The 25,809-nt window shown below is 40.9% G+C and overlaps 1 protein-coding gene across 3 annotated transcripts in view; it reads right to left on the bottom strand.

Moving 5' to 3' along the window:
* Vav3 (vav guanine nucleotide exchange factor 3) overlaps positions 1-25,809 on the bottom strand; it is a 335,454-nt gene that overhangs the window by 139,044 nt on the left and 170,601 nt on the right. For all 3 annotated transcript variants that reach the window (XM_021157267.3, XM_021157266.3, XM_085835571.1), the window contains exons 10-15: positions 24,717-24,812; positions 21,286-21,354; positions 19,151-19,237; positions 15,274-15,359; positions 13,680-13,812; positions 12,841-12,950 (exon numbers count right to left, since the gene is read on the bottom strand). In XM_021157267.3, coding sequence (XP_021012926.1) covers positions 12,841-12,950; positions 13,680-13,812; positions 15,274-15,359; positions 19,151-19,237; positions 21,286-21,354; positions 24,717-24,812 — 581 coding nt within the window. The remainder of the gene's footprint in view (positions 1-12,840; positions 12,951-13,679; positions 13,813-15,273; positions 15,360-19,150; positions 19,238-21,285; positions 21,355-24,716; positions 24,813-25,809) is intronic.

The following is a 25,809-nucleotide window of genomic DNA, read 5'->3' on the forward strand; positions in this document are numbered from 1 at the left end:
TAGCCAAGTATTCTGGGGTCAGGAATGCCCTGCTAAAGTAGGTCTGCGCTGTCTAAGAAAGCCCTATGTTAATGTCAAACAGAGGGTGCATAACAGGTATTGTTGCTCATCTCCACTGAGGCTGAATCTTACTCCTCTGCACACATCCAGTGCTTCCTGGGCAGGAACTGGCAAATTTTCATACAGAGAGAGAGAGAGAGAGAGAGAGAGAGAGAGAGAGAGAGAGAGAGAGAGAGAGAGAGAGAGAGAAATGAAATGAAAGGGTACCCTACTGGAAGGAAAGGGTACTTTCTAGCATAAGCTAGCCTCGAGGGAAGAGGGCGAAATGGATTAGAGGACTGGCACCTGGCATCTACTACGGCTCTGGGGAACTGGTCTTTTGATGAACCAGTTCCGAATTTGATTGAGACCCAAGTCTGAGAAGATGTAGATGATGGGGGGGGGCAAAAAACAAAACCAACCAACCAAACCTTTACTCCAGAACTAAGCTTTTATTACTGAAACAAGTGGATGAATAAAAACACTATCAACCCAAAGAAAGCAAAATGATTTGCAATTCCTATTAGGTTCAACCCCGTGGTTAAGGTACAGCAACTCAAAATCATGATCTTAATTAACTTACAAGTTAATATTTTATTTTCTTTGCTCGAAGCAAATTCCTTGAAGCTAAAAGCATCTTTACGGATTGTTGTTGATATATGCAATGTTAGCTCTTACTTGATTTTATAAAAATACCAAATTCTTATCCATGAGCATCACTAAAAGAGTCAAGATATTTAAATTATAAATCTTATTGTTGATCTAGTGTGCAAAGATATTACTCAAGAACACCTTGTGCTTATGAAACGGATTCACAGAAACGTCCTCCCCTGGAGAACGGTGGTAGGTATTCTTGCTGTAAAAGAGGCAGCATGGGGAGCAGAAAACACCTAGACTGAGCTCAGCCTTGGTCGTTTGTGAATTGGGGAGGGAAGGGGGAATAAAAACCACAAGCAAAATACTTAATCTTTCCTTTATATTCTGATTTTTAAAAAAAGGATTAATACTTTCCTAGCCACCTCACAGGACTCTTTAAGCATCAAATGAGGTATTATCCCAAAACACTTTAGACATTTAAAGCACTGTGTAATAGCAAGGAATTATCACTATATGCTCCTGGACTCTAAAGTACTCCACCACGAAGATGTAAAATCTAAATCCTTCCTAACACACTAAGTATCAAGATAAGACAATGTTGTACAAATTTCAATCAGGAATCCCAAAATTTGTTCAAAAACATCTCAACTATATCAAGTCTGAGATGTTCTGCAATGGAAACATCCAGCCCTCCTTGTAACCTGCCCACAAGAGTGGGCAAAAAACCTCACTTAAGCATTTAATTGGAGTAATTATGGAAAGTTTCAAATTAAGTTTCTTCTTTCAAAATAAAATATGTATTAAGTACAGACGTGGAAAAATGCCCTAATCGCCTCAAATATCCTAAAGATGGGCATCTAAGGGATAGTTAGAAATATTCTTGGATTCAAGGAGTGACCCTAACCAGGCATCCCAGAACTTTGGAAGTGGAGACAGGGGGATCAGAGATCCAAGGCATCCCTGGCAAGTTCAAGGCTAGCACGAGCTCCATGAGACTCTGTCTCAAAGCAACAAGAAGTATGGCAATAGGGAGTTATACTTGAGTAGAGAGCCATGGGTATCTTGCAAGGAACTAAGTATTTTCCACCATGAGAGCTGACTAAATATGAAAGAGATAATTCCACCAAGAAACTCCTCACTATACAAGGTATTCAAGAGCATGCTGAACTTGGGAAGAAGCACAGTACACAAGTCTTTGAAAAGTAAAAATCTCCTATTACAGATGCCTAGTTTTATATCCCCAGTGGGCTGATAACTCAAAGTGTTCCCACCAACATCACATACATGGGACTTTTTCTATATTGTCATCTCCAGTGCCATTCTCCCTAGATTAAAATAGCAGGGACAGGGAATAAGGGACGGCTTTACAGCCATATTATAAAATTGACATGAAAATAGTATCCGTGGATGTGAAGTATACAGAATTACCACATAAATTCCATGAGAGAGACCTTACCATGAATATTCGCAGTGTCTAGAATGTTTCCTGAGGATGCATGCGATACTCAAAATACATGACACACTAACCATCTTATATTTAAAGGTTGTTTCAAATGCAACCTTCCAATCTCTCTAGCCAGCCCAAACTTACCTACTATACCAAAACCAGCAAAACACAAAGTCCCTCCTGTTTCCACAGTCAAGACTGGCAATTTCCAAATGCACCTTTATTTGTGGTCTATGAATCAAGACCTTACATTTACAAATAAATAAAAGTAGTGCTGTTTTGTTGAGACTGTACTGGTTAAATCTTGCTTAATAGTGTCAAATATGTGTTTTGTTTTGTTTTGTTTTGTTTTGAGCAAACCATATGCCAAGTTGATTAAGTATAACAACCAATTCCAAAGCACACTCATTGTTTGTGTTAGTCTCCAGACAAGCTGGAGACAGCACAGTCACCATAGGGAACTGGTCAACCTTCCCTGGTTGTGCTGTTTTGCCCATTATTGAAAGAAAATGAGCAGATCAAAGGCTCTGTTACAAAGGTTCAGGGAACCAATGCTAATTCCACTTAATAACACTATTTGCATTCCATCTTAACCAGAGTAATGCATATTTGCTGACGGAATCTTTGATAGCCATCTTTCACTTTTCCCCCTGCCCGTGACTTCTTCCTCCTAAGCATGTATAGCCAAGGCCAGAAAAATGTCAAGGAAGCACTGAATGCAGCCAGAGAAAGAGAAGTTGATCCCCACCAAGCCAAACCAAAGCCAGAGTACTGTTTAATATTTACCAAACATTGGTCATGCATGAACTACTTTCCCATGTTTCTGGGCAAAGAAGGATACTAAGACTCCACTTTATGACAGCTAAGATTATCCTGAGCATTGTCCTGTCTTGCTTCTTTTATTGTTGCCAGTATAATCCCCTATACTAACTTAACTGCCAAGTTTGAAAGGTTATAGACAATACATTAGATTCAGGGGAGCTGAACTGGCTTCAAGAAGGGAGATTACTCTGTAAGACTCAGTACCACCTAGGGGCAGCAAATCATGCCAGCCTGAATCCCACACCTGTAAACAAACTCTTCACAGGAAAACTGGTCATGGAAGCCTTCAAAGTTTTATTTTTGTTATATTTATTCATTTATTGTGTGCAGTTAGGTGCATGTGTAGATACCAGGGAAGAACTTGGGTGGGACTGGTTCCCTCCTTTCACCATATAGGTCTAGGGGATCAATTTTCAAGATGCTAGGCTTAGAAGTAAGGACCTTTACCAGTTGAATCATCTCACTGGCCCAAGAAAGCCTTTGCAGGAGATAGAATTAAAGTATGAGGGGTAGAGAAAAAATTTAAGCATAGATGATAGATAGATAGATAGATAGATAGATAGATAGATAGATACTTAGGAAGGAGGTGTTTATTGACTTATAGTTCTAGGTTACAGTCCATCAATTTAGGAAAATAAAAGTAGGAACTCAAGCAGCTAAGCACATCAATATCCAAGATGCAGTCAAGAGACAAGAGCAATAAACACATTGGCCCTGGCCTGCTGTTTTCTCTTCATTTAGGGTACAGCCTAGGGAATAGTGTTACCCACAGTGGGCTGGATCTTCCTACATCAATAATCAAGACAATTCTTCATTAAGACTCTTCATAGGTGATCCTAGGTTGCATAAAGTTGACAGTTTAAACTAAGCAAAGCATAAATATGGACAGATAAAAATTAAGAAAGCTTATAAGTATTTTTTTTTTCCATTATGTCAGTAAACCTTGCAGTTCCAATGAAGATGCTGACAGGCTTTGGATGTCCAGAAGAAACCAAAGTGTGTACCATCACAAGAGAAATGTCATCCCTTCCACAATCCCCAAACACAGATTATCTAAGGAAGCTCACTGTCGAGCAATACCAGTGTCCTCTGCACTTTTTGGTTTTCCTCAGTGAATTCCCTAGAGACCTTTTCAGGATAAACAACTCACACAAGACCATTCAAGCTGGGAAGACAATGCTTCAAAAATACAAATTAAAATCTTCTCTGGTTGATCTGTCTGGCTAGTAGTGAGCTACTGTATCTAGTCTGGATTCTAGGGGGCTCACCCTTATTCTCCTTTCCCGAACCCACAAACAAGATTTAATAAAACTGGTTACCTAAACAGGTTCCCTTAGCATCTTGAGCAGACATTTATGCTATTCAGTTGTACTGTAAAAATAATGCCAAATATAGACAATTAGCTTTATATTTGCTTTGGTGGAATAAAGAGCATTCTTATGCTAAATCACTATGGTATGGCTTTAATACTCTAATCTAGGGATAGATAGAGAGGTGGACTGTATGGACCAGCTGGCAGCTTCCCAGAAAGGAGGAGGTGAGGAGTATTGGCCACTATAGAGAGCAGATAGAGTGGTTGGTCACACTATAGATACAGATGGGGGTATTAAGGATCATGCTAAGCAATGGAAAGGATGGGGGCAGGGCATGAGTCTCCCAGGCGACACTGTCAGCACATAAAATGTAAACTACATGTACTCTGTGTAAATAACAGAGAAGTAAAGGCTTTCTTCTGAATTTGGTAGATGGATAAAAAAGGTGAATACCAAAGGAATCAGAACTGTGGAGGAATAAACAACAGGAGGAAGTCATAGGCCCTGAGCAATCCCAGCTCTAGAAACATAATTTGGGTGAAGTTCCGTTTAAATCTCCCAAGGACAAGGAGGCTGCACGCAGCATAAGCTGCAAATTATTTCTGCAATTTTTAGCTCATGTGAGGATGAGATCAATGCTACTTAAAAGACAGTCAGGATAATGTGAAAATTATCCATCCTGCTTTGTTGCATACATCCTACCCAAGCATCTCCACAGACTGCCACAAAGGAGCCTATCTAATATCAGGTTCCCTGTGCGTGAAAATGCCTTAGGAAAAAAATGCAATGTCATATTTAAAAGCTAACAGTGACACAAGGCAGAATGACATCAACTTTACAAGTTGCAAAAGTAAATTAAAACAGCCTGATGAAGAATCAACAGTGGACACCTTCTTGCCACAAGAAAGAAGTCTCTTTATCCATGGGCTGTTAAGAAATTTTTTAACATACTAGAATTCTGCAACCATCAAGTCTTTGTTTCTTGCTTTTATTAGTTGTCATAAAATTCCAAAAGTGAAATTTATATTTACATTAAAAATATAATTACTTATTATGTGCTAGATGTGCTAAGAGAGATCATAAATGTGAATAACATAAACATGAGATCCCTGCCTGCCCCCATCATGTTGAGAGTCCAGTAGGGGAAGCAGCCATAAGTAGACAGATATAAAGAGCCAAGGCCCCAGGCAGGTCTGCCTTGGAACTATAAATGTACAAATTCAGCAGCCAAAGCAATACAAAAGTAATTTCACTCTCAGTATTTCAAATACCACAAAAGTGAGAGTAATTCAGAGTTCACAGACATGCATCTCCTGAGACCCTTTCCAAATCTCTTAGACCCATAAGTAACTCAAGAGTGTCGTTCACACCACTACAACTTCCTTTCCATCTTCAGGCAAGTTCTCTGCCTACCTCTGACAGCTCTAATAATGTTATTCAATGTGGCATCTATCTTAATGAGCAAGAGGGCGTCCTTCCCCCTTAGGAGAATAAAATCTAAGCTGAACTGAGAAGATAAATAATAGATCCTTGTTAACAGTGGAGTGATCATTGGATGGAGGGGAAGCTGCAGACCCTGTGTTTGGAGATTCCTTGTCTAAGAAAAGATTCTAAACTGTGAGGGAACACTGGGAGACAGAATTATTCATTTGGTATAGGAGTCAATAGTAACGCATAGTAACATTAACATGCAGACCCAGGGCACCTAGAAACAGCTATCAAACAAACACCAAGACTTTTCCAGGCAGGAACTCTCATACATGAGTGTTTGAGGGCCATGCATCTTCTAGGGATTGAAATACACAACTAGAGCAAAATTGTCGTGGAAGACAACGATGAGAGATGTGACTGGAAGAGAGAGGTGAAATAAAAAGACACGGGGCTTTCTTTGGTCCTGGTTTAAAAAAAAACCAAATCATTATCTTACCAAGTGCAATCAAAAATCTCCAAAGACTAAATGGTGGTCAGTACATGACCAGATGACCTGAATGCTCCGTGAGAATGGACAGGTTGGGAAGGTGAGAAGAAAGAAGCAAGAGGCTTAAACTAAGGCATGCGGTGAAGGAGTGTACAGAGTACAGGCAAGCAGTCATCTATCATCTGCAGAGACTGGTAGGATACTGGTCAGAGGTGGAAGAAGAGGGTTGAGTGATGCCATTCTTGGCTTCTATCTTTTGAAGCCTGAGCAAATGAGATTAGAGAAAGAGATGACTTGGGTCAAAACATCAAGGACTCACTACTGAAATTTAATCTCCTATATACATTAACTAAACACAATAATATATATACACACATATACACATTATATATACATATATACATTGTGTGTATGTGTGCGTGTGTGTTCATTTCAATCTCAATGGCTACTTCATTGTTTTATGCCCAGGGCTTTGAATAAGGTCCGGCAACAAGAAAGTACTCAATAAAAATTTAAAGAATGAACCCAATTTTATATTGTAATTATCTCTCTGCTATTCAGAATATCTGGGCAATACTTCAGATCAAAACAAATTATACTTGATGAAATATAATTCTGAGTTCAAAATGTGAGAGAGCACACATTTCTACAATCTATATAGAAACTTAAGTTTCAGGAAAACGTTCTTCCCTGGTAGAGTGTGAGTTTGAAGGAAATGCTATTTTATTTGACCTTTGATTATTTAAATTTTTCTTTTTAATTCTGTGGCATGCATGCTCTTTTTTGTGACTTCAGTTCCTTAGGGAAAGAGAGGGTGAATAAATTAGAAGCTAAACTGGATCTCATGTTAAATGGACCTCAGGCTGGTGAGCTTCATGGCTGCATCTTCACCCCTCTGCCTTAGTGGCAGCAATTTTCTCTGAGCTCATCCCTGGAGACTCTAGGCTCAGGAGCCACCCAGTCTAGACAGCTGCTGTGATACAAGCAGTGTAGCCCACATTCCCATTTTCTTCCTTGCCACAACCATCAGTCTTGCTTTAGAGGATGAATAATATCCAAACAGATCCTAGCTGGCCTCTGTGCTCTTATTTTCCTTAGGCCGGTCCCTCAGCACTGTGTCAGCCAGCACATAGTTAAAAAGATGAGATGGTGCCTATGATAATGGCCTGTGTACCTTCAAGGGAGTAAGAAAGAATTAAGTCAGCCTGGTCAGGAGAAATCTAAGGCAACAGGATCTTTCAGTTCCCTTAATAAATGCTACAGAGACAGATCCTGAACCTACCTCTTCTGACTGTATCTATTTCTTTTCCCACCTTTATCTTTTCTTTCTCTTTCCAGCTCTTCCTTTAAAAAGCTTTGAGACTGGGCATGTAATACACACCTATAGATCTGCAATCCCAGCACTTGGAGGTAACAGAATCAGAAGTTCAATTAAAACCTCACCTATTAATGGGATCCAAGTTGACCAGAACCATATGAGACTCTCAAAAAAAAAAAAATCACCATTAGAGCATCGTTGTTCTTTGATTACATTTATTTTATATTTGACATTTCTGCAAAACACACACACAAATCAATCAAGGATCCCTGTGTATTTTTCACAGTAAAAACAAGCAAAATAAAGCAATTAAAAATGATCCCTTTTAGATAACAAGATCTGAAGGCAGTTAGATACTGAACACCTTCATGGACAGGGACAACCCTTTGCACTGAGATACCAAACTCAAACTCGGTGGTAACAACAGAGTAGCAACACTGTTCAACATTGCAGACATGACCCTGTGATTGCTGGTTTCCTATCCAGGAAAACGACTGGGCATGTCTGTTCACTTAAAGCTAATCAGAGAATCCCATGAGAACACAGTGAGCACAAGGGGTCTGAGAAGAGAGCTATGGCTTCCTAACAAAAGGCTGAATGCAGCTGGCTCGAGGTGCTCACATCCATATCAAACCCAGCCGAACTGAATACAGACACTCATCTTTCTGTTTCCCAGATGATCAAATGGAATTATAAGAGACAACTGGCAACAAACATCATTTTGGAAATAAAGGGAAGCATGCCATGTGTCCCAAGCAATCAGCCTCTTAAGCATTTAAATGGATGCTTAGCTAAGGCTCCCAGCACTTCAGCAGTTAAGCATCATTTAGCTCCACAAGGTCTTCTGCAACCTAAACAACAACCAGTACTTCTATCCCTTTTAGTAAGGAAAAAGAGAGACAACTCCTTTCTCCTTCTCTGTCCAAGTGGGTCACTGCCACCCCCCTCTCTCTCCATTCAGCTTTTTCTAAGGAGGTTGGCAAGTTCTAATGTGTGTTTCACTGAAGATTCTAAATGCTGGAAGTTGTGACGGCCAGACAAGGTCAGAGAATGTGCTGCTGAGCGAGGGTTGGGTGTGCTTAGGAAGGCAGAGGCTGAGATCCAGGTCACCACTGGAAGATGGCTTGTGTCCTGTACATCCTCATTGTTTACAGGTGCCTATACACTCTCTGCCTTTTGCTCTAGTGTACCAAATTAAGAGCAGCCTTAAAAATGCCTTAAATGTATCTACAAATATTTTAAACAGAAGCAGTCTGACGCTCCTATAAACAGAACTGTCATCTGTAAATGGAATTAGCCAACATTTCATCCATCTTAAAAACATCAATTCCACTGATCAACCACCATCATCCTTTTCAATGTTCCTCTAAGGCACAGTCCAGAGAATTCCAGAAAGACAAAACCCAGGGTAAAGCTAAAGACACTGGGAAGAGCAGGCCCCAGCACAGGTACAGAAGCCTGGCCACATTTTCTAGATTGTCACAATACCACACACTTCTTGGTTTTCTTTGTTTTCCATGACTTAGAAAAGCAGAATGAGTGAAAACAATGAACAAAACAGAATAAATCTGACCCTTGGGCAAAATCTTAAGATTTGGCTTTTACCCAGATTATTCTACTTCATGAAGAGCAAGGGAAGACCTGTCTTAGAAAGCTAATAGCATGGCTACCAGGGTTTCCTGGTATAGCTAGTTTCAAGAGGAATAGATGATGTTAAGATAGAGCTAGGCTGATGCCTTAGCTGAGAGTCCTGCTTCTGATTTTGCCCTGCATGTTTTAACTTTTGCTTACAGAACTGCCCCCCCCCCCCCCGCCAAGGTTCAACTCTGTGTAATTTTGCAGCAAGGCCTATCTACCTTCTACCTCTTCAAATAAACAGTCAACAGAACTCCAAAATACAAACATGGCTCCTACTTGTGCTTCACTGCATTACTGGGGTGCTTCAAAGGTCTTCAAATATGTAGATGTCTGGCCCCTGAAGGTGTCGGTGCAGAGGAGCAACTCAGTTCCGCCAACACCCTGTGTGCCTGCCAAGGTGATGCTAGCTGCCTTCCTCTGCAAGGCCACTTCCCTCCCTTCTCTCACAGCAAGAGAAGCTTGGCTTAAACCCATGTGAATCAGAAATGATAATCTCAGCCTCCCTTGTCATGTATAGTTAGATGTCCAAGTTCTGCCCTGAAGAATGAAGACCAAAATGTGGACACTGTGCCCCTTCTTAGAATTGGGAACAAAACACCCATGGAAGGAGTTACAGAGACAAAGTTTGGAGCTGTGATGAAAGGATGGACCATCTAGAGACTGCCGTATCCAGGGATCCATCCCATAATCAGCTTCTAAACGCTGACACCATTGCATACACTAGCAAGATTTTGCTGAAAGGACCCAAAGATAGCTGTCTCTTGTGAGACTATGCAGGGGCCTAGCAAACACAGGAGTGGATGCTCACAGTCAGCTATTGGATGTATCACAGGGCTCCCAATGGAGAAGCTAGAGAAAGTACCCAAGGAGCTAAAGGGATCTGCAACCCTATAGTTGGAACAACATGATGAACTAACCAGTACCCCGGAGCTCTTGTCTCTAGCTGCATATGTATCGAAAGATGGCCTAGTCAGCCATCACTGGAAAGAGAGGCCCATTGGACTTGCAAACTTTATATGCCCCAATATAGGGGAATGCCAGGGCCAAAAGAATGGGAATGGGAGGGTAGGGAAGTGGGGGGCGCTATGGGGGACTTTTGGGATAGCATTGGAAATGTAATTGAGGAAAATATGTAATAAAAAAAAAAAAGAAAAATACTTGTTGTAGACGGATCATCAGAAGGGAGAATTACCTTCTCGCCACCTACCAGGTAGATCTTATAGTCAGAATTCCAGTAGCCATTTTATACTTTAAAGTAACCAACACTGAAGACAGAAGTCAGATGCTGAGGTCAGGAGATGAGAACATGAGCCTGAAAGGGAGCTGATGCTCAGGCAGCCACCTACTGAACAGCCTCTGCCTACCACAGATGTGTTTCACATGCGAGAGGATAAGCACACATCACTTAGCTTGTATTAAGGATGAGCTATATGACGTACGAAAATGTAACAAAATGGTCACTGATATGTCTATCGTGCAGTCCTAGGACCCTGCTTCTTCTGAGACAAGACACTTAGCTGTTCTCCCCTAGAGAAACTCCTTTTCTCCGACAAAGAGTCCACAGCCCTTGAAAAACATCAGAAAATTCTAGTCTGACATCCTTCCTACAAGGTCAAAAGTATGAGATCCATTCTGTCTCTGGATACATTGACTATCCAAAGCCTCTTATGGCTCTGATTTCTACCATGCACCTCAAAGTGTCTCAGTGAAGGAATACAAGGTGTATGAGGCTGACCATTTCAGATCACAGACTGGACTAACATCGTCCACTTAACATCTGTGTCCAAAATAAATGCAACCTGTGATGGAGATGCCACGTTAGTGCAACCTTTAATACAACTGACCTTTTTTGACTTAACTATTACAATCAATAGCCAAGTATAAAGACTATTCTACTATATCAGAAAGTGTTAGCTTTGTGTTCACAAGCATGTTAGGACCTTAAATATGAAATATTACTGCTAGCAGCAGTAACAATAGATACTGCCCTTTGATCAATAAATACTATAAGCCTCATACTGCAGCATGTGGCTGGCATTTTGCTGAGATAGTATTTGCAATTCAGGTTAAACATCACTATCCCCATTTACAGATGCAGGAACTGAGGCTTCTGAAAAAAAAAATGACTTAGCTAAGACCAGAGGCAACTACAGCTATGATTGTAGCAGAACCCAGACTTATTTTATGCTTATTTTTAAAAATCTACACAATCCTCTCTTTCAAAATATAAGAGTCTTGAGCCAGCAAGAGGGCTCGACAGGTAAAGGCTTTTCCTACCAAAGCTGATGAACTGAGTTCCATTGCCAGAGCTCACATGATAGAAGGGCAGAAATCTATTCCTAAGAGGTGCTCCCTTACCTCCACAGACGCTGTGCTGTGCTGTGCTGTGCTGTGCTGTGCTGTGCTGTGCTGTGCTGTGCTGTGCTGTGCTGTGCTGTGCTGTACATGTGTGTGTGTGCACATGCACGTGCCTGTGTGCATGCATATATGCATGTACACACATACACACACACATATACACTAAAGACTTCAAAAATCATCCTTATTCCATCTCAATTTTATATTAACATAAGCATTTCTTAAAATCAAAACAAACAATAAAATTGACAGAACTGGTCAGGGAGTGGTAAGCAAGACTAGAACCCAAGGAGACAAATCTCTGGCGTGTTCTTTAATCCTGCCCTTTTTAACAGTTTCATTTCAGGGTGACCGATGTGCCTCCACAATAAGGGTCATGATGCGCCTTCTTAATTTATAAACGTCAAAACTACAAAGAAACACCCAACAATGAGTTCTCAATGATTACAGCTCTGTGTGCTGCTTCTTTTGAATCAGGTCTGGGTATCTTCACCTCTTTGTTGAGCTTCCTCTTTAATAAAAGGAAAGAACATTGAAAGAAATCCAGCCCTGAAGCATTCATTGCATATACCTGAAACTCAGCAAGGATTCAAACAATATGTGAGTTTGAAATCAAAGGAAGACATCAGTTTTTGTATTTACAAGAAAAGGATGTGCACATGTGTGCATATCTGTGAATGTTTTCTAAAGAAAAAAATATAATTTATTTATTTTATAAATAAAAACATTTAATGTAAGGATATATATTAAAACTAGTAATTACAGGAAGAATTTATCCTTATAATTAAATTTCTTGAGGCGCTACAAGGTAAAGACTGAAAGTATTTCTAGGCGAAGCAAGTCAAAGGGAAGATTTGAGCTCCCTCTTTCTTCTTGTTGAAGAGATTCACCAGCACTCAGAGACCAGATGACCAGCTCACAGTCGGCCCCAGCATCCCGAACAGAGCCTCTGGCCAGCAGCCTCTAGCAGAGAGAGGCTCCTCTGACTTACCAGTGATTTAAATAGTAGACACAATGGACTCTTAATTGTAGGTTGGGGAGATGCCTCAGGAGGGGAGAGCACTTGCTGGCCAAGCACAACCACCCAAGTGTGAACCCTCAGTGCCCAGGGAAAAGCTGAGCAGAGGTGGCAGCCAGCCTTCAATCGCAGAGTTTGGGAGGCCGACAGAGAGGATCCCCCAGGTAAGGTATCTAGCTGGTCTAGCTAAATCAGTGAGTTCTGGATCCAATTGAGAGACTAGCTCAATACAAAGGGCAGACACTAAAGGAGATAAAACATTTGGCCTACACACAACACACACACACACACACATACACATACAACAAACACATATGTTTGTACAAGTACACACCACATACATAAATAAATTTTAAAAGTAAAAATACTCACAGAGCCATTTCAAACTGTTCCAGCCATTTTTTCTTTAAATCTTTTGTTTTGCAATAAAATTCTAACCCATTTTGCCCTTGGGTATGGATGAGGTAGAAGCCATAAGACCACTGTGAAAAATGAATATTCTTCAAGTTAATGATTATCACTTGTTAAAAACATATCTGCAGATTCACTGGAGCACCGTCATAGCCATGCATACAAAACTTTACAGCTAACAGCATTAACACTGAGGACTGTAACAAACCTCATACTGAGAAGAAAATCAGTTACCAACTTCATATTGATGAGAAAATCATTATTACCATATTGATCAGGGGAACTGGAAATGGTCAGATCAACCAATCATTGGGTCTGTCAGGACCCAATCATAGCTCACAGGAACCTGTACCAAAATCAATCTCTGAAAATTCAATGCCTGATTCAGTCAGCAGCATCTCACTCTAATGGACATATGTACATCTGGCTCCAGATTTTGCAGGTTCTGCGCTCCAATATTCAACAACTACAGATGAAAACAATATGAATTGCATCTGTACCAAACATGTACAGACTTGTTTCCCTTGTCATTATTGCTAAATGATACGGTATAACAGCTGCTTACAGCAGCCCAAGTATTGTCTTAGGTATTACAAAGAGCCTAGAGTCGCTTTAAATTATGTAGAAAGACATGCACGGGTTATATGTGAACAGTAAACCATTTTATATAAGGGCTCCAAGTATCTGCAGATTCAGGTGTCTGCAGTAGAGGGAGGGGTCTAGACACCAAGGGATGACTATATTTGAATATTCAAAGCTCTGCATAAATTACTGTTCATTGCCACCTCCCCAGCAGTCACCTTTTTATTCTCTTTGTCAGTGGTAGGGTTGTTGGCTATCTTGTACTGCTGGAGATCTATTATTTCCTTCATCTCGTAGTTATCGCCCTTCCTTTTGCAGACAATCACTGCCAAGTCGAATAAGAAGATATGCCTGTAAAAGAGACAGTGTGGGTGACTGACAGCAAACGGTTTGCAAGTGCGTATTTTTTTTTTTCCTGGCAAGATGTGACTGCACCAGGCAAGCATTCTTCTGCAATAAGGGCCACAGGCAGGGCCGCACAGTAGAAGCTGTAAGGAATACAGGCTCACAGGATCATCGCTGTCCTTCACCGGGCTCAAGGAGAGATGCTGCCATTCCACCCCAGCTCCCCTCATTTGAACATAAAGGAAGGGAGGGAGCATTAGAAAAGCAATCCATACACTTTAGAGTCATTGAAAATACTCACTAAGATAGGCCATAAAGCTGCTCATGAATAATTGCTCTCTTTTTATTTCAATGCTAAAATCTCAGAAAAAATATTCACAATCAGGACAGTAGATCTACAATCATAATAGCAATCAATCAAAAGCCTTGAGAACTGTTCGTTCCACAAACAAGACATAAAGTAAATGCCCTGGGTCCCCACCCGGGTCGGAGCAAACCCACGCTGGAGGGGCGGGGGGTTGTATGCAAATTGCCAGCAGTTACACTGATGATCCCTACAGAGTAAGATCGCACCCAGGCTAACTTTAGAACCTGTGCCTTCACTCCTTGTGTTCGGTGTCACAATTTAATGGGTCACCTTAAGTGTAGCTTGGGTGTAAGAGAAACTGCAAGCCAGGAAAGTGATGGTTAACTTTCTGTGTTTTTTTTTTTTTTTTTTTTCTTATTAAAAGCAATGTTAATTGGGGAAGGAAACGAATCTTCTAACCTTATCCAACTGCAATAAATGTGTGCTTTTTAAAACTCTCAATGATTAACACACTTATTCTTAACCAATGATTGTGACAATGACACATTCCCGGTGTTCAAACACTTTCCTCATCTTCAAAGTCAAATGTGTGGCTCCTGAGAACTACCTGAGGAACCCGGGTATCAAGGTGGAAACAAGGGCCAATGCTGCCCCCTGCTGGTAGACTTTTTCTTCTACAAAGAGTCCGGGAAACCCCTACAAAGCATCTGTGGACAATCACCTGTCATGACAGAGAATAAAAGGCCAAGGGTACTAAGGATATTCAAGGACCCTGCCTAAAGGTCTCCCTAAATAAAAATACACTGCTAAACAGTTCCCATTCTGCATTCCTTCTGGGATGACTTTTCTTATTTTCAGTTAATTTCCAAATGAGTCTTTTAAAACAGGCAATCGTGGCTTTACGGCAATCGTCTGGTGGTGTTTCATGATTGAAATGCCTTATTTTCAAACATTTTCATTTAGCACCTAAAACCTTAGGCAAATCAACAGAGTGCAGGCTAGATAGAGAAGTAATACATGGGACATATGTTAGAAAAGGTAAGGGACTGGTGACTGGCTGGCCCCCTGGCCTGCACACCGCCACCTGTCCTAGAATACCAGACTGACGCCATCATTCCTGGGACAGCAGCTACCACCGTGAGAGTGTGCCTGCCACTCACCTTTCTTGTTTTGTATGCTTGTCCAGAGTGGTTATTCGGATTTCACCGTCTCCCTGTGGTCGTCCAAAGAGCAAAACTGGCTGGTTCTAAAACATAGATACACCTTTAAATAAATCTTACGTGTGTGTCTAACCCTTTCACAATCACATAAAAACAGAAGTAAACACCAGGAAAGAAGTTTTCCAGGACAACGGCCCTATCATGTTGCAATTGATATCATTTTTATTTATTTTAACACATTTACTCTCAACTGCACAGGACTTGGATACAAGGTAAGATTTGAAAATCAACCAGTCACTACTTCTACATAGACCCTTAAAAGGGAAGTGACCAGAGCTGGATCTGACCTGAAAGCCTCGCAGAGACATTGCAGAGAGACACGACCAACGAAAACATAGAACTGTGGAGCACAGTCCCAACCCATCTGACTACAACATACTCCTGCCCCTTGGGCTAAGGAGCCATTGCAGAAGAAACAGAAAGATTATAAAAATCAGAAGAATGGTGGGTTTGCTGTGCGGTTGTGTCTCCTAAATTATCAGAGAGGCTATACCGAGACGTTTCAGCAGCATGTCTTCCTAAACACGAGCTGAACAAGACAAACAGACCTGCTGATGTGAAAGAGGAGCGCTCACAAGGTCCCAAGACTAAACAACAACAACAAATAAACAAAACACAACTACAGGCAACTAAGAAATGCTGAGACCGGGAGAAATAGTCCTTTTTAGGTTAAAAGCACATAAATTGGGTATTCACTACCAAATAGTCAGCCCTAAAAATATATACATAAGACTAACATTATACAGACTGAGCAAGATATATTCATACAATAATTAAAGAAGAAAAGGAGGTCAAGAATTTGAAAGAGAACAGGATGGGTTACTGGGAAGTGTTTGACAGGGATAAAGGAAAGGGAGAAATGATGTATGCAATTACACTTTAATCTCAAAAAAATATTATTTAAAGAGGAAAATGATACTAATCACTGTAATGATACTAATCACAAGAAAATTACAGTAAGTGGTATTTGTCACGCATGCAAGGTGGAGTGAGGCAGCCTCTATGTTCATAGAACATACCATATACAGGACACAAATGTTCACAGCAGCATGGAACTGCAGACACATAATTGTCCCAAAAGCAGACTCTAGGAAGAGGGGGTCCCGAAGCTCCCTCTGTGAGCCAAGAGCTCCAGGATGGAATTTTGTGATGTAACAATTCAATGATACATTTCCACAAAGGCAGGAACACAAAATAGTATAAACTATTAATGAACACTTACAGTATTTTTTAAGGAAAAGAGAATTGATGGAAGAGTATCAATGATACCTATGGATTTCATTCTAATAAAAGAGGCAGATGTGATTTCTAGGAACATGCTCGTATATTAGCCACAACTGTCTTCAAAAAGTGCCAAGAACATTCGATTCGGAGAAATAAAGTATCCAAAGAGTGCAAGGGAAACTATGTATCTACAATAAGAACAATAAAGTTAGAACTTAGCTTTAGACTGTATCTAAAAATAACTACCTAGAGCAAAGGTCTATACATAAGAGCTGACACTATTACGGTTCTACAAGAAAATAGAGAAAAAGCTTTTTATAGAATTAAATTTAGCAATGAGTTCTTGGATATGACATTAAAAGTGTAGGCAAGGAATTGAAGGTGGGCAACCTGGAACTTATGGCGCCACCAATGCTGTCTGCAGAAGGAAGTCTCTATCATACCTGATAATGGGCTGATGAGAATATATGTATAAACTCCTATAAACCCACACATGTGAAAGTGCATGTGTGCGCGCGCGCGTGCACACACACACACACACACACACACACACCAGGACTCAAATTAGCCAAGGTATCCAGATGAACAGTCCTCCAAACAAAACATGTCTAGTGAACATATGAAACAAAGTTTAACATCATTAGCCAGTAGGAAAATTTTATCAAAACCACAATCAGATACCATCTCACACCCATTTGGATATATATTTTGCAAGAGAAAATATTAAAAAAAAGAGAGAGAGACCTGAAAATCTGCATTTGCCAAACTCATGAAGAAACTGGAATCCATTTATATCACTAGTAAGAATGCAAACTGGGCAGCTGCTGTCAGGAGTGGAATGGAAATAACTCAAAATTTAATCACAGAATTACCACACAGTTCAGAAATCCTACTATACAACCAAAAGAAATGAAAATGGGCACTCAAAGACACATTGGCACAGCCCCACACACTGCAGCATTATGGATACTTGAAATGGGAAACAAGCTAATGTTCTCTGGATAAAAAGATACGATGTGGAGTAGCACAAACAATGAGTGGTACATCACATAGCCTTAAGTATACAAAACTCACACTCTGCTACATGGATGAATGCTTATAAAATAGACCAGTCACAAGGGCACCTATAACATGTGGTTCTGTAAATCAGAGGCGTCAAAGGGGCTGAATTAACAGAATGAACGGTGCCAGGAACTGTGGAGAGAACAGAGTGAGGGGTCTGTGCTCAGTGAACACGTTTTCTTGGGATGAAAAATTCAGGAGTTGTATGGAGGCAATGGGTATACAGGATTAAAAATATACTTAATGTCATATGCATTCATACATGTTATGGTGGTCAACTTAATGTGACTCATATTATTACACTGCAGATGCATTCATAGAAAATATATGGTGGAATTCTAAAAAGGGAAGAATGACAGGAAGTTAGGGAAAGGGGTTTTCTTTAGATTGGACCTGGAAAGAGTGTGATAGACCATACTGGAGACAAATACTGTGGGCCCTAAGCAGGCAATGTTCAAATGTAGAAGCACAAGAAGGAATAGAAATCTGGAGACTGACAGCAAAAATAGGATAATGCCAGTGCTATAGCACATGTGGGTGGTCAGTCACTGAGCTCTGAACAACAGTTACCTTCAGAACATCGAGGACTTTTAAATGGATCACCACTGGAGACAACAGGAAAATCTTGGTAAGTCTAGGAAGGAAGATGACTTGGGAAACTGCTATTTAAAGCATAACTATATAAAGAGTGTGTGTGTCTATGGTTACAGGGATTGTCAAGGACCCAGGTGATGGCACTGTGCAACAGGGAGGTGGCTGCTCGTAGAAAAAGGAAGGGACGCTCAGGGGCATTCAGAGCACAGCAATGAAATCACATTGCCAAAATACCTCAAAGCCATTCTCCCTATGCACTTCCCACCGGCGAATCCAGCCCTCTGTTCTCTCTGGAAACCATTTCTATAGCTGCCTGGCTGCCTCTCTAAAGAGACTTCTTGAAATATAAACAAGACTGGGACACACTCACAGATAGAAACTGCCCTAGATCTCTGCTGCAGTCACAATAAAGCTCTAACCGACCTTTGACCTACAAGGTTATGCTATTCAGTTCTTCATCCCCTGTGGCCTCAGAGCCCATCACCTTCTGTTCTCACCACTTCTAGCAAACCTTGCCTTGCCACTTCCTACCCATCTCTGGACTTTTCGCTTGTTAAGGCATCGCCTGGATCACTAATACCACAGATCTTCTGGCTTCTCATTCTTTGGACTCAGTTAAAATGACAAGTGACTTGGAAGGACTTTTTCTAGCCATGCTACCAAAACTGGGACTCTATTGTTCTCTGAGACCCTTGGGAGAGGAGACAGTAAGAGACTGAGGGAGAGAAGCAAGCGGCAGAGGTACCTGGACAATGGCAAAGTCACAGAAGACATCACATGAATGTGAAGGCCAGACAGAAATGGGGGGGGGGGGGGGGGAGAAGACAACATTTAACAGCTGAGAGTTGAAGGTAAACTGTCCTTTTCTCACCGACAGCTCTTGGATGCCCCGAGATTTGGGGATGAGAGAAAGCTGGATCGGGGGATAATTACATACCAAATTCTCTATAGATAGCTGAAACTGCTTAATTTCACGAAGGGTCTCATTATCTCTTTTTACTTCATTCACATATTGTGCCAAGTCCTAGAGAATGGAGAGAAGGGTGCAAAAAGAAGGCACAGGAAGATTAGAGATGCAAGCTGCTTTGAAAGAAAAACACATCAATAATTTCATCAGCAATGAAAGTCACCACCACAATGTCTCCATGACAATAAAATGAACACTCAGTCAATCAAAGCTGCGTCTCAACGCCAATTGTGAAATGTGGGGTACGCAGCTGGGAAGTCTGAAGAGTTGTCAAGTACCACACCTCTGAGGAGGATAAGGACACTGCTGCCTTAAAAGACAAAAACCAAAAACCAAACCAAACCAAAACAAATCCCAAGGAATTTCTGCAAAGTACCAAGGAAATTAGGTCAGAAGAATTTAAATTCCAGGAGCATTAATGGCTGCCCTTGACAGTGGTGCATCTTTCCCCAGGTGACATGAAGGGCAGGGCTGAAGGATTAGCAGCAAGAAAAACGTAACACAAAGTTACAGGTTGCCCTAGCAAGCCTGTCCTTTGGAAACCAGTTAGTGTCTCGTTAGCTCCTAAGAGCGCTCAGTCAAGAAGGCTAGTTCAATTTCAGAGTGAATAAAGGAGAAACAAGCAGAGGGGAAGAGCGGAGTGGTGGAGTTAAGTCAACGAGACCTTCAGCCATGCTCCTCCGCGTGCCTTTACCTACTGAAAAATGGCTTTAAAAAATGCAAAAGCATTAGCTAATCCTCCCATACTGTAACTGGCTATTTATATTCTGTGTGATCCGCATTTTCCTGTTTTCTAAGCTTTTTCTATCTTTTTTTTCTGTAGCCTCTTTAACACATCTGCAACAGCAACACAACTCTGCAATTCTTAACTGTGGTCTCAAGGGGAAGAAGCTTGGCTTTTCCTAGGACTCATCTATACAGGACTCCTTTAAGGACACAAAATGTGTTGCTTTCCTAGCCACAATAAATGACCAAGTAACAGTCTTGATGCTCGAACTATGATCATCTGACCAACAGAGCCAATGCTAAGACTGGCCCAGAGCAGGTCACTAACTATAATGCCCTGTCACTTCCTTTCAGAAACAAATACTTGATTCTGTTTCAGTTACAGCTCTGAGTCAAGTTGGCAAAGTATAACTTGTGCTTTTAGACATTCCCCCAAAAAGACCACATCTGCTTCTTTCCTTCTTTCCTTCTTTCCTTCTTTCCTTCTTTCCTTCTTTCCTTCTTTCTTTCTTTCTTTCTTTCTTTCTTTCTTTCTTTCTTTTCCTTCCTTCCTTCCTTTCATTCTTTTGTTCTCTCTCTATTTCTTTCTTTTTATCTATCCATATCCATATCCATTCCTATCCCTATCCCTATCCCTATCCCTATCCCCAGACCCAGACCCAGACCCAGACCCAGACCCAGACCCAGACCCAGACCCAGACCCAGACCCAGACCCAGACCCAGACCCAGACCCAGACCCAGACCCAGACCCAGACCCATACCTATACCTATATATCTACCTATCTGCTTCTTGACTTTCAGATTTAACTGGAAACAAAACCCAAAGTGAAATCCTCTTGTACAGAATCCACCACGGGGAACCTGACAGAGGATCTGTCTTGGGAAAATGGGTGACACTGGCAGTCCTCAAGTCACCTGTGGCCCTCAGCTTATTCAAGTCAATAGTTAGATGCAAAGCAAAGAGAAGACTGTGGAGCACAGTCATTCTATGCAGTCATTCCTGGAGGCTCAGAAGTGAGCAAACGCTGCAAAAGTAGCTTGAGCATCCCTCTTGGAATGATGGCACTTTTGTCTGGCCCTAAAGCCCATATAAGAACTCCATTTCAGAGGCTGATGCAGGAAGAGAGGCACAGTTTGAGTCCACACAGTTTGGGTCCAGTCTAGGTTATATAGCAAGTACCAGGAACTCCCAGGCTCATCAAAACAGACAATAACAGCATAACAAGTATCTTTTTCAGCAAATCGGTTTGCTTGCCTCACCAATAACAAGAGTGAATGTTAACGGGTCAGAGTGTCACATATACACACTAGCGTGTGGATCCCATTGTTTCTGGACAGCAATGCAAGACACCAGCAAGTTCCTGCTGCAGCTGCCTCACCTTCATTGCATCCAGAGCCAGCTTCAGGTTCGCCTTCTCCATAGGGTCATGGGTGTGTTTTACCAGCTCCTATTTGGAAGACACGGGTTAGCGATGCTCGCCCTAAATCCAAAACTAACACTGATGCAACAAACGAGCCAAACCTTTTAAAGACACTAATATCAGTCTCCACAGGGTGATAATTTTCATGTTGGAGGACTCCTTTTTTGTTCAGCTGAACTCTACCCTCACCATTCTAAGCAGGCTGCTTTCTGGATATCATGCTGACGGCCTCAGCTCTAGATGAAGGGATACTTTCTATTCCCTCTCACTCACCACTTCTCTAAGACTGTTTACCCTAATCCCACAGCTCCATTTCAAGAACAAAAGGATGTTTGTGAGTTACTGCTGTTACTATTTTGCTTATAAATCCTAATTTCCTGCATCCTCTTCCATCTCCCATAGCTTCCTTTCTCTTTAGAGGGTTGCTCTCGCCCACACGATCACCCTTTTATTATTATTTTGCACAGTCTCCAAATCACAACCACTGTCACATCAGCTGTCACCTAATGAGGCCATCACTTTGCCGTATATCTGTTCAACCCAGATATCACACCCAATACCAGACTCACATGTCCAACTAAATAATAGTCTCACAGGCCCCCTGAATTTAACGTCTCAAACATGCTCCATCCTCACCCAGAACGAGGTGGTGACTGGTGGTGCTTAATTAAATGGTAGCATTTCCATTGGTATAACAGCTAAAGCCGGAACCTGAATGGTGCCCCAGGCTCTGCCCTCCCTTCTCTTCCTGATATTATTGATCCAGCCCCAGAGAGCATGGTCCTCGTGGTTATCTAACACCAGCAGCTCCTTGCCATTTTTCAAACTGTTATTCTTAAGTGCTTCCAACTAGACTTTGGACCTAGAGTCTCTCTTTCTAGCTATCTGTCCATGCTCCTGATAGCCAGCAGGTTACTAAACTCCTAAGTCATATCTTATCTGTAGTCTGGTTAGATTTCTGTAAAGTCCCCAATGTGTCAGCTGGAACCCAGTACCTCCTGGCAGTCCCGCTCTGGATCTAGACTCTGCAAACTTCTCTTAATCCCTTTTTCTCAACTTCCACCCTACCTACTTTCTATCCACACTTAAATAATCTATAGTTCTCCCAGGCATGTGTAAGTAACCCATAACATGATTTTTATTTATTTATTTATTTATTGATTGATTGATTGATTGATTTTAGAAAGTTCCTCCTCTTGTTCACCTGGCAAACTCATGGTAACCGTTAAAGCCCATTTGACACATCACCCCTCTAAGAAGAGAAAATGAAGCCTCTAGTCCGGTATCCAGCAACTTGAGGTGTAGTTATTGAGGCCTTTGTGTGTCTTCTGTGTACCCACCACATTGTGTTAAATGTCAATGGTGAGCATTGTCATACAATGCCTTCCTAACACAGTTTGATGTATACACACACACACACACACACACACACACACACACTCACACACACACACACACACACACATTCAAAATTCTTTAAAGGCCCCAGCCCTGACACTGTTTCGTGTTATAAACAGGACTTGCAAAAAGAAGAAACTGCCAAATATTAAACTCCACCAAAATTTTATTTTTATTCTAACTTTGTTAAACAAATTAGTAAGTCACTTTTAAAGTTTTTAAAACTTCCTCTATAAAACACTTTAATTTTTAAATTTATTCTCTCACACATTACACCCTGACTACAGTTTCTCCTCCCTTCTCTCCTCCCAATGCCTCAGCACAACCCACAAACCACACCCCAGACCCCATCCACTTCTTTTCTCCTCAGAAAAAGTCAGCCCCCACCCCATGGATATCAGCCACACAAGGCCTATCAAGTTACAGTAAGACTAGGCACCTCCCCTTGTATTTAGGCTGGGTGAGCCAACCCAGTGGGGCGGGGGGAGTCCCCAAGGCAAGCAAGAGTCAGAGACATCCCAATTCCCACTGTTAGAAGTCCCACAAGCTACACTAATGAAACATCACACAGAGGGCCTAGGTCAGACCCATGCAGGCTCATGGGTTCTCAGAAATATTTTAAATTTTATGTCATTGTCCTCAGATGAGCCAGCATCGGAAGAGATTTCCTTCAGAAAGCATGCAAATGCACTGGTAAGGAGGAAGATTACAAACTGATAATTTGTCTCTAGACACCAGACAAGTGCTCCAAAATACGATAAAAGTTAAAAAAAAAATCTCTAAAATTTTTATCCACATATAGTACCAAAAATAGAGCTTCCTAATTTGTAAAAAACTTTGTAGAATTACACGGAGTCTTGAACTCTAAAATACAAAACAACAGAAGGGGGAGAAGCAGGGTAAGGAAAGAGTTCAAAAACACATCATTGTATTTCTTAGTTTTTGAGTCTGCACAAAATCTTACAAGGACCCAAAGAGTCTGACTCTTGATCTGAACCTTCTAAGTTCTTCAGTCAGTGCTTCAAGACATCAAAGAAACCAAACAAATTGTTATCTTATTTTGGACCTGTTTTTAGCTCCGCAAAGCCTTGAAAGCTGATTGCCTGAGTTACCCCTTATTATTTTTTCATAAAATCCAATTTGATTAAGTTGCTTTGAGTTTAGGTCTCATGAATGTTTTAATGCATTTTAAAGAAATAATCAGGGTTTGAATTTTTCTGATTTCTCAGTAGAACCAAAATAGAAATGACGAATAATTGCATGGCTACAGTTCAAGAAATTTAATATACAAGATGTACGAAGCACAGAAGACTCAAAATTCTATTTCACGTACAGGTAGTAGATCTTTTTAAAATGACATTCCACAAGCATCAGCCGGGTTCGCAGACTAATACAATGAGACATTTCTTTGGAGCAGAACTAATGAGCCTCCTGGTATAGCTATCAAATTAAATTTATAAGACTCTCCACCCTCATTAGAGGACTAACCGTGGAAACCATAAACTTTGTGTGTTATAGTAAGACTCCCCTCACAATAGATGCCGTCTTATTACATCTAGTGCAGTGAAAAAGCAATACAGCCCGTGATACAATATTCTCTTAATTATTGTGATAAGGCGGACAGTCTAATGAGGGTAATCTGAGCACACTCAGGTTCATTGACTCGCTAGGGAATGATTATAGCTAACTCCAAAACATGCCATAGAAGGCACGTTTTTTACTAGTATCTGTTTTATTCATTAGTTTTTCTTTCCTATCCTTTATGAAGAACACAAAATGTCTTCTTAGTAAAGACAGAGTTATTTTATTTATTTGTTTTTTATTTACTTATTTTTGCTAAAAGGAAAATAAAACACCTAGCTGCCCTGGCCATTTCATACTTAGCTCTAATTATAATATGGAGACTCCGCGAGGCTGCCGCCATCGGTGTTCTGTGGGGTGAGCAAATGCACGGTAACATGCATTTAATGCATTGCTGTTAAAGTACAGACCTGAAGGAGGAGGTGGTACTTCAGCACGCGCTGCATTGGAACGACCAGCAAATCGCGCAGAGTAAACTTCCCGTTATTGGCTCTTTTTGAACATTCCTAAGGCAATGGAGTTTCAAACTTTTGTTAGTTTACTCGAAGGAAGTCAGAAAACACTACAAAAATGCAAAGCCCAAAAGTGGAATCCTTACAAGTGTCTTAGCTCCTTTCCACAGCAACACTTCTAGTCAAACAATAAAGTAGCTTCAGGGTTTTTAAAAAGCATGTCTTATAGTATTTCAAACCATAAGATGAATCGAGCAGAATTATGACTGAAGATTAGCTTTATAGCACATCCTCCAATCCCTCCCAAGTTTTCCTTTAGAGTTCTCCTCCCACATTCCCCCAGGGTTTTGAATCAGACAGCTCGGGCTCTGACTCATTAAAGTCATGTGGGTTCATCCAGCCTCATGCTCTGGCCACATCAATTCTCTCCAAACACTTTTCCCAGTTTCTAGAAAACAACACCATAGCCTTCCCAAAGCATTCTACTGGGCTTGAGGGAGAATTCCAGTCAACATCATTTTCTTTACCTCTTCTTCCTTCCCTCCCTTCTTGCCTCATTTGGTCTGTGTCTAAGTATGCCTTGTGCCCACTTAATTATCATTGAAAAGAATATCTGCCCCAATATAACCTTCTGAACTAAAGCATGTCCCTTAAACCTCTTAAAACACAGATAACCTTCTATTTGCTTATAAATACTTACCTAACTAAATCAAATGGAATATTTGGCTGAATATGTGAAAATATAAACCGATTACCACAATTAATATTTTAAACCTTCATATTTTATACACTTTATCTTCTTTTTAAAAGGTACTGTAAGCTGGGTATGGTGGGGCATGTCTATAATTCTAGCACCCAAGTAATTTGAGGTGGGAAGACTCATCTTTAATCCTGATCTTTTGAGGTGGTAAGGCCCACCTCTAATCTAGGCTACCCCTTATGGTGGAAGCCTATAGAAAACTTTTTTTTTCTTTCTCTGATTGTCTTGATTGAATTAGAGTCTACTTTGGGATTAACCAACTGAGGCATCTATCTCCACAGATATAATAAC

The sequence above is a fragment of the Mus caroli genome, unplaced genomic scaffold (genome assembly GCF_978045245.1).
Source record: "Mus caroli unplaced genomic scaffold, Mus_caroli_1 scaffold_3, whole genome shotgun sequence".
NCBI classification, from domain to species: Eukaryota; Metazoa; Chordata; class Mammalia; order Rodentia; family Muridae; genus Mus; species Mus caroli.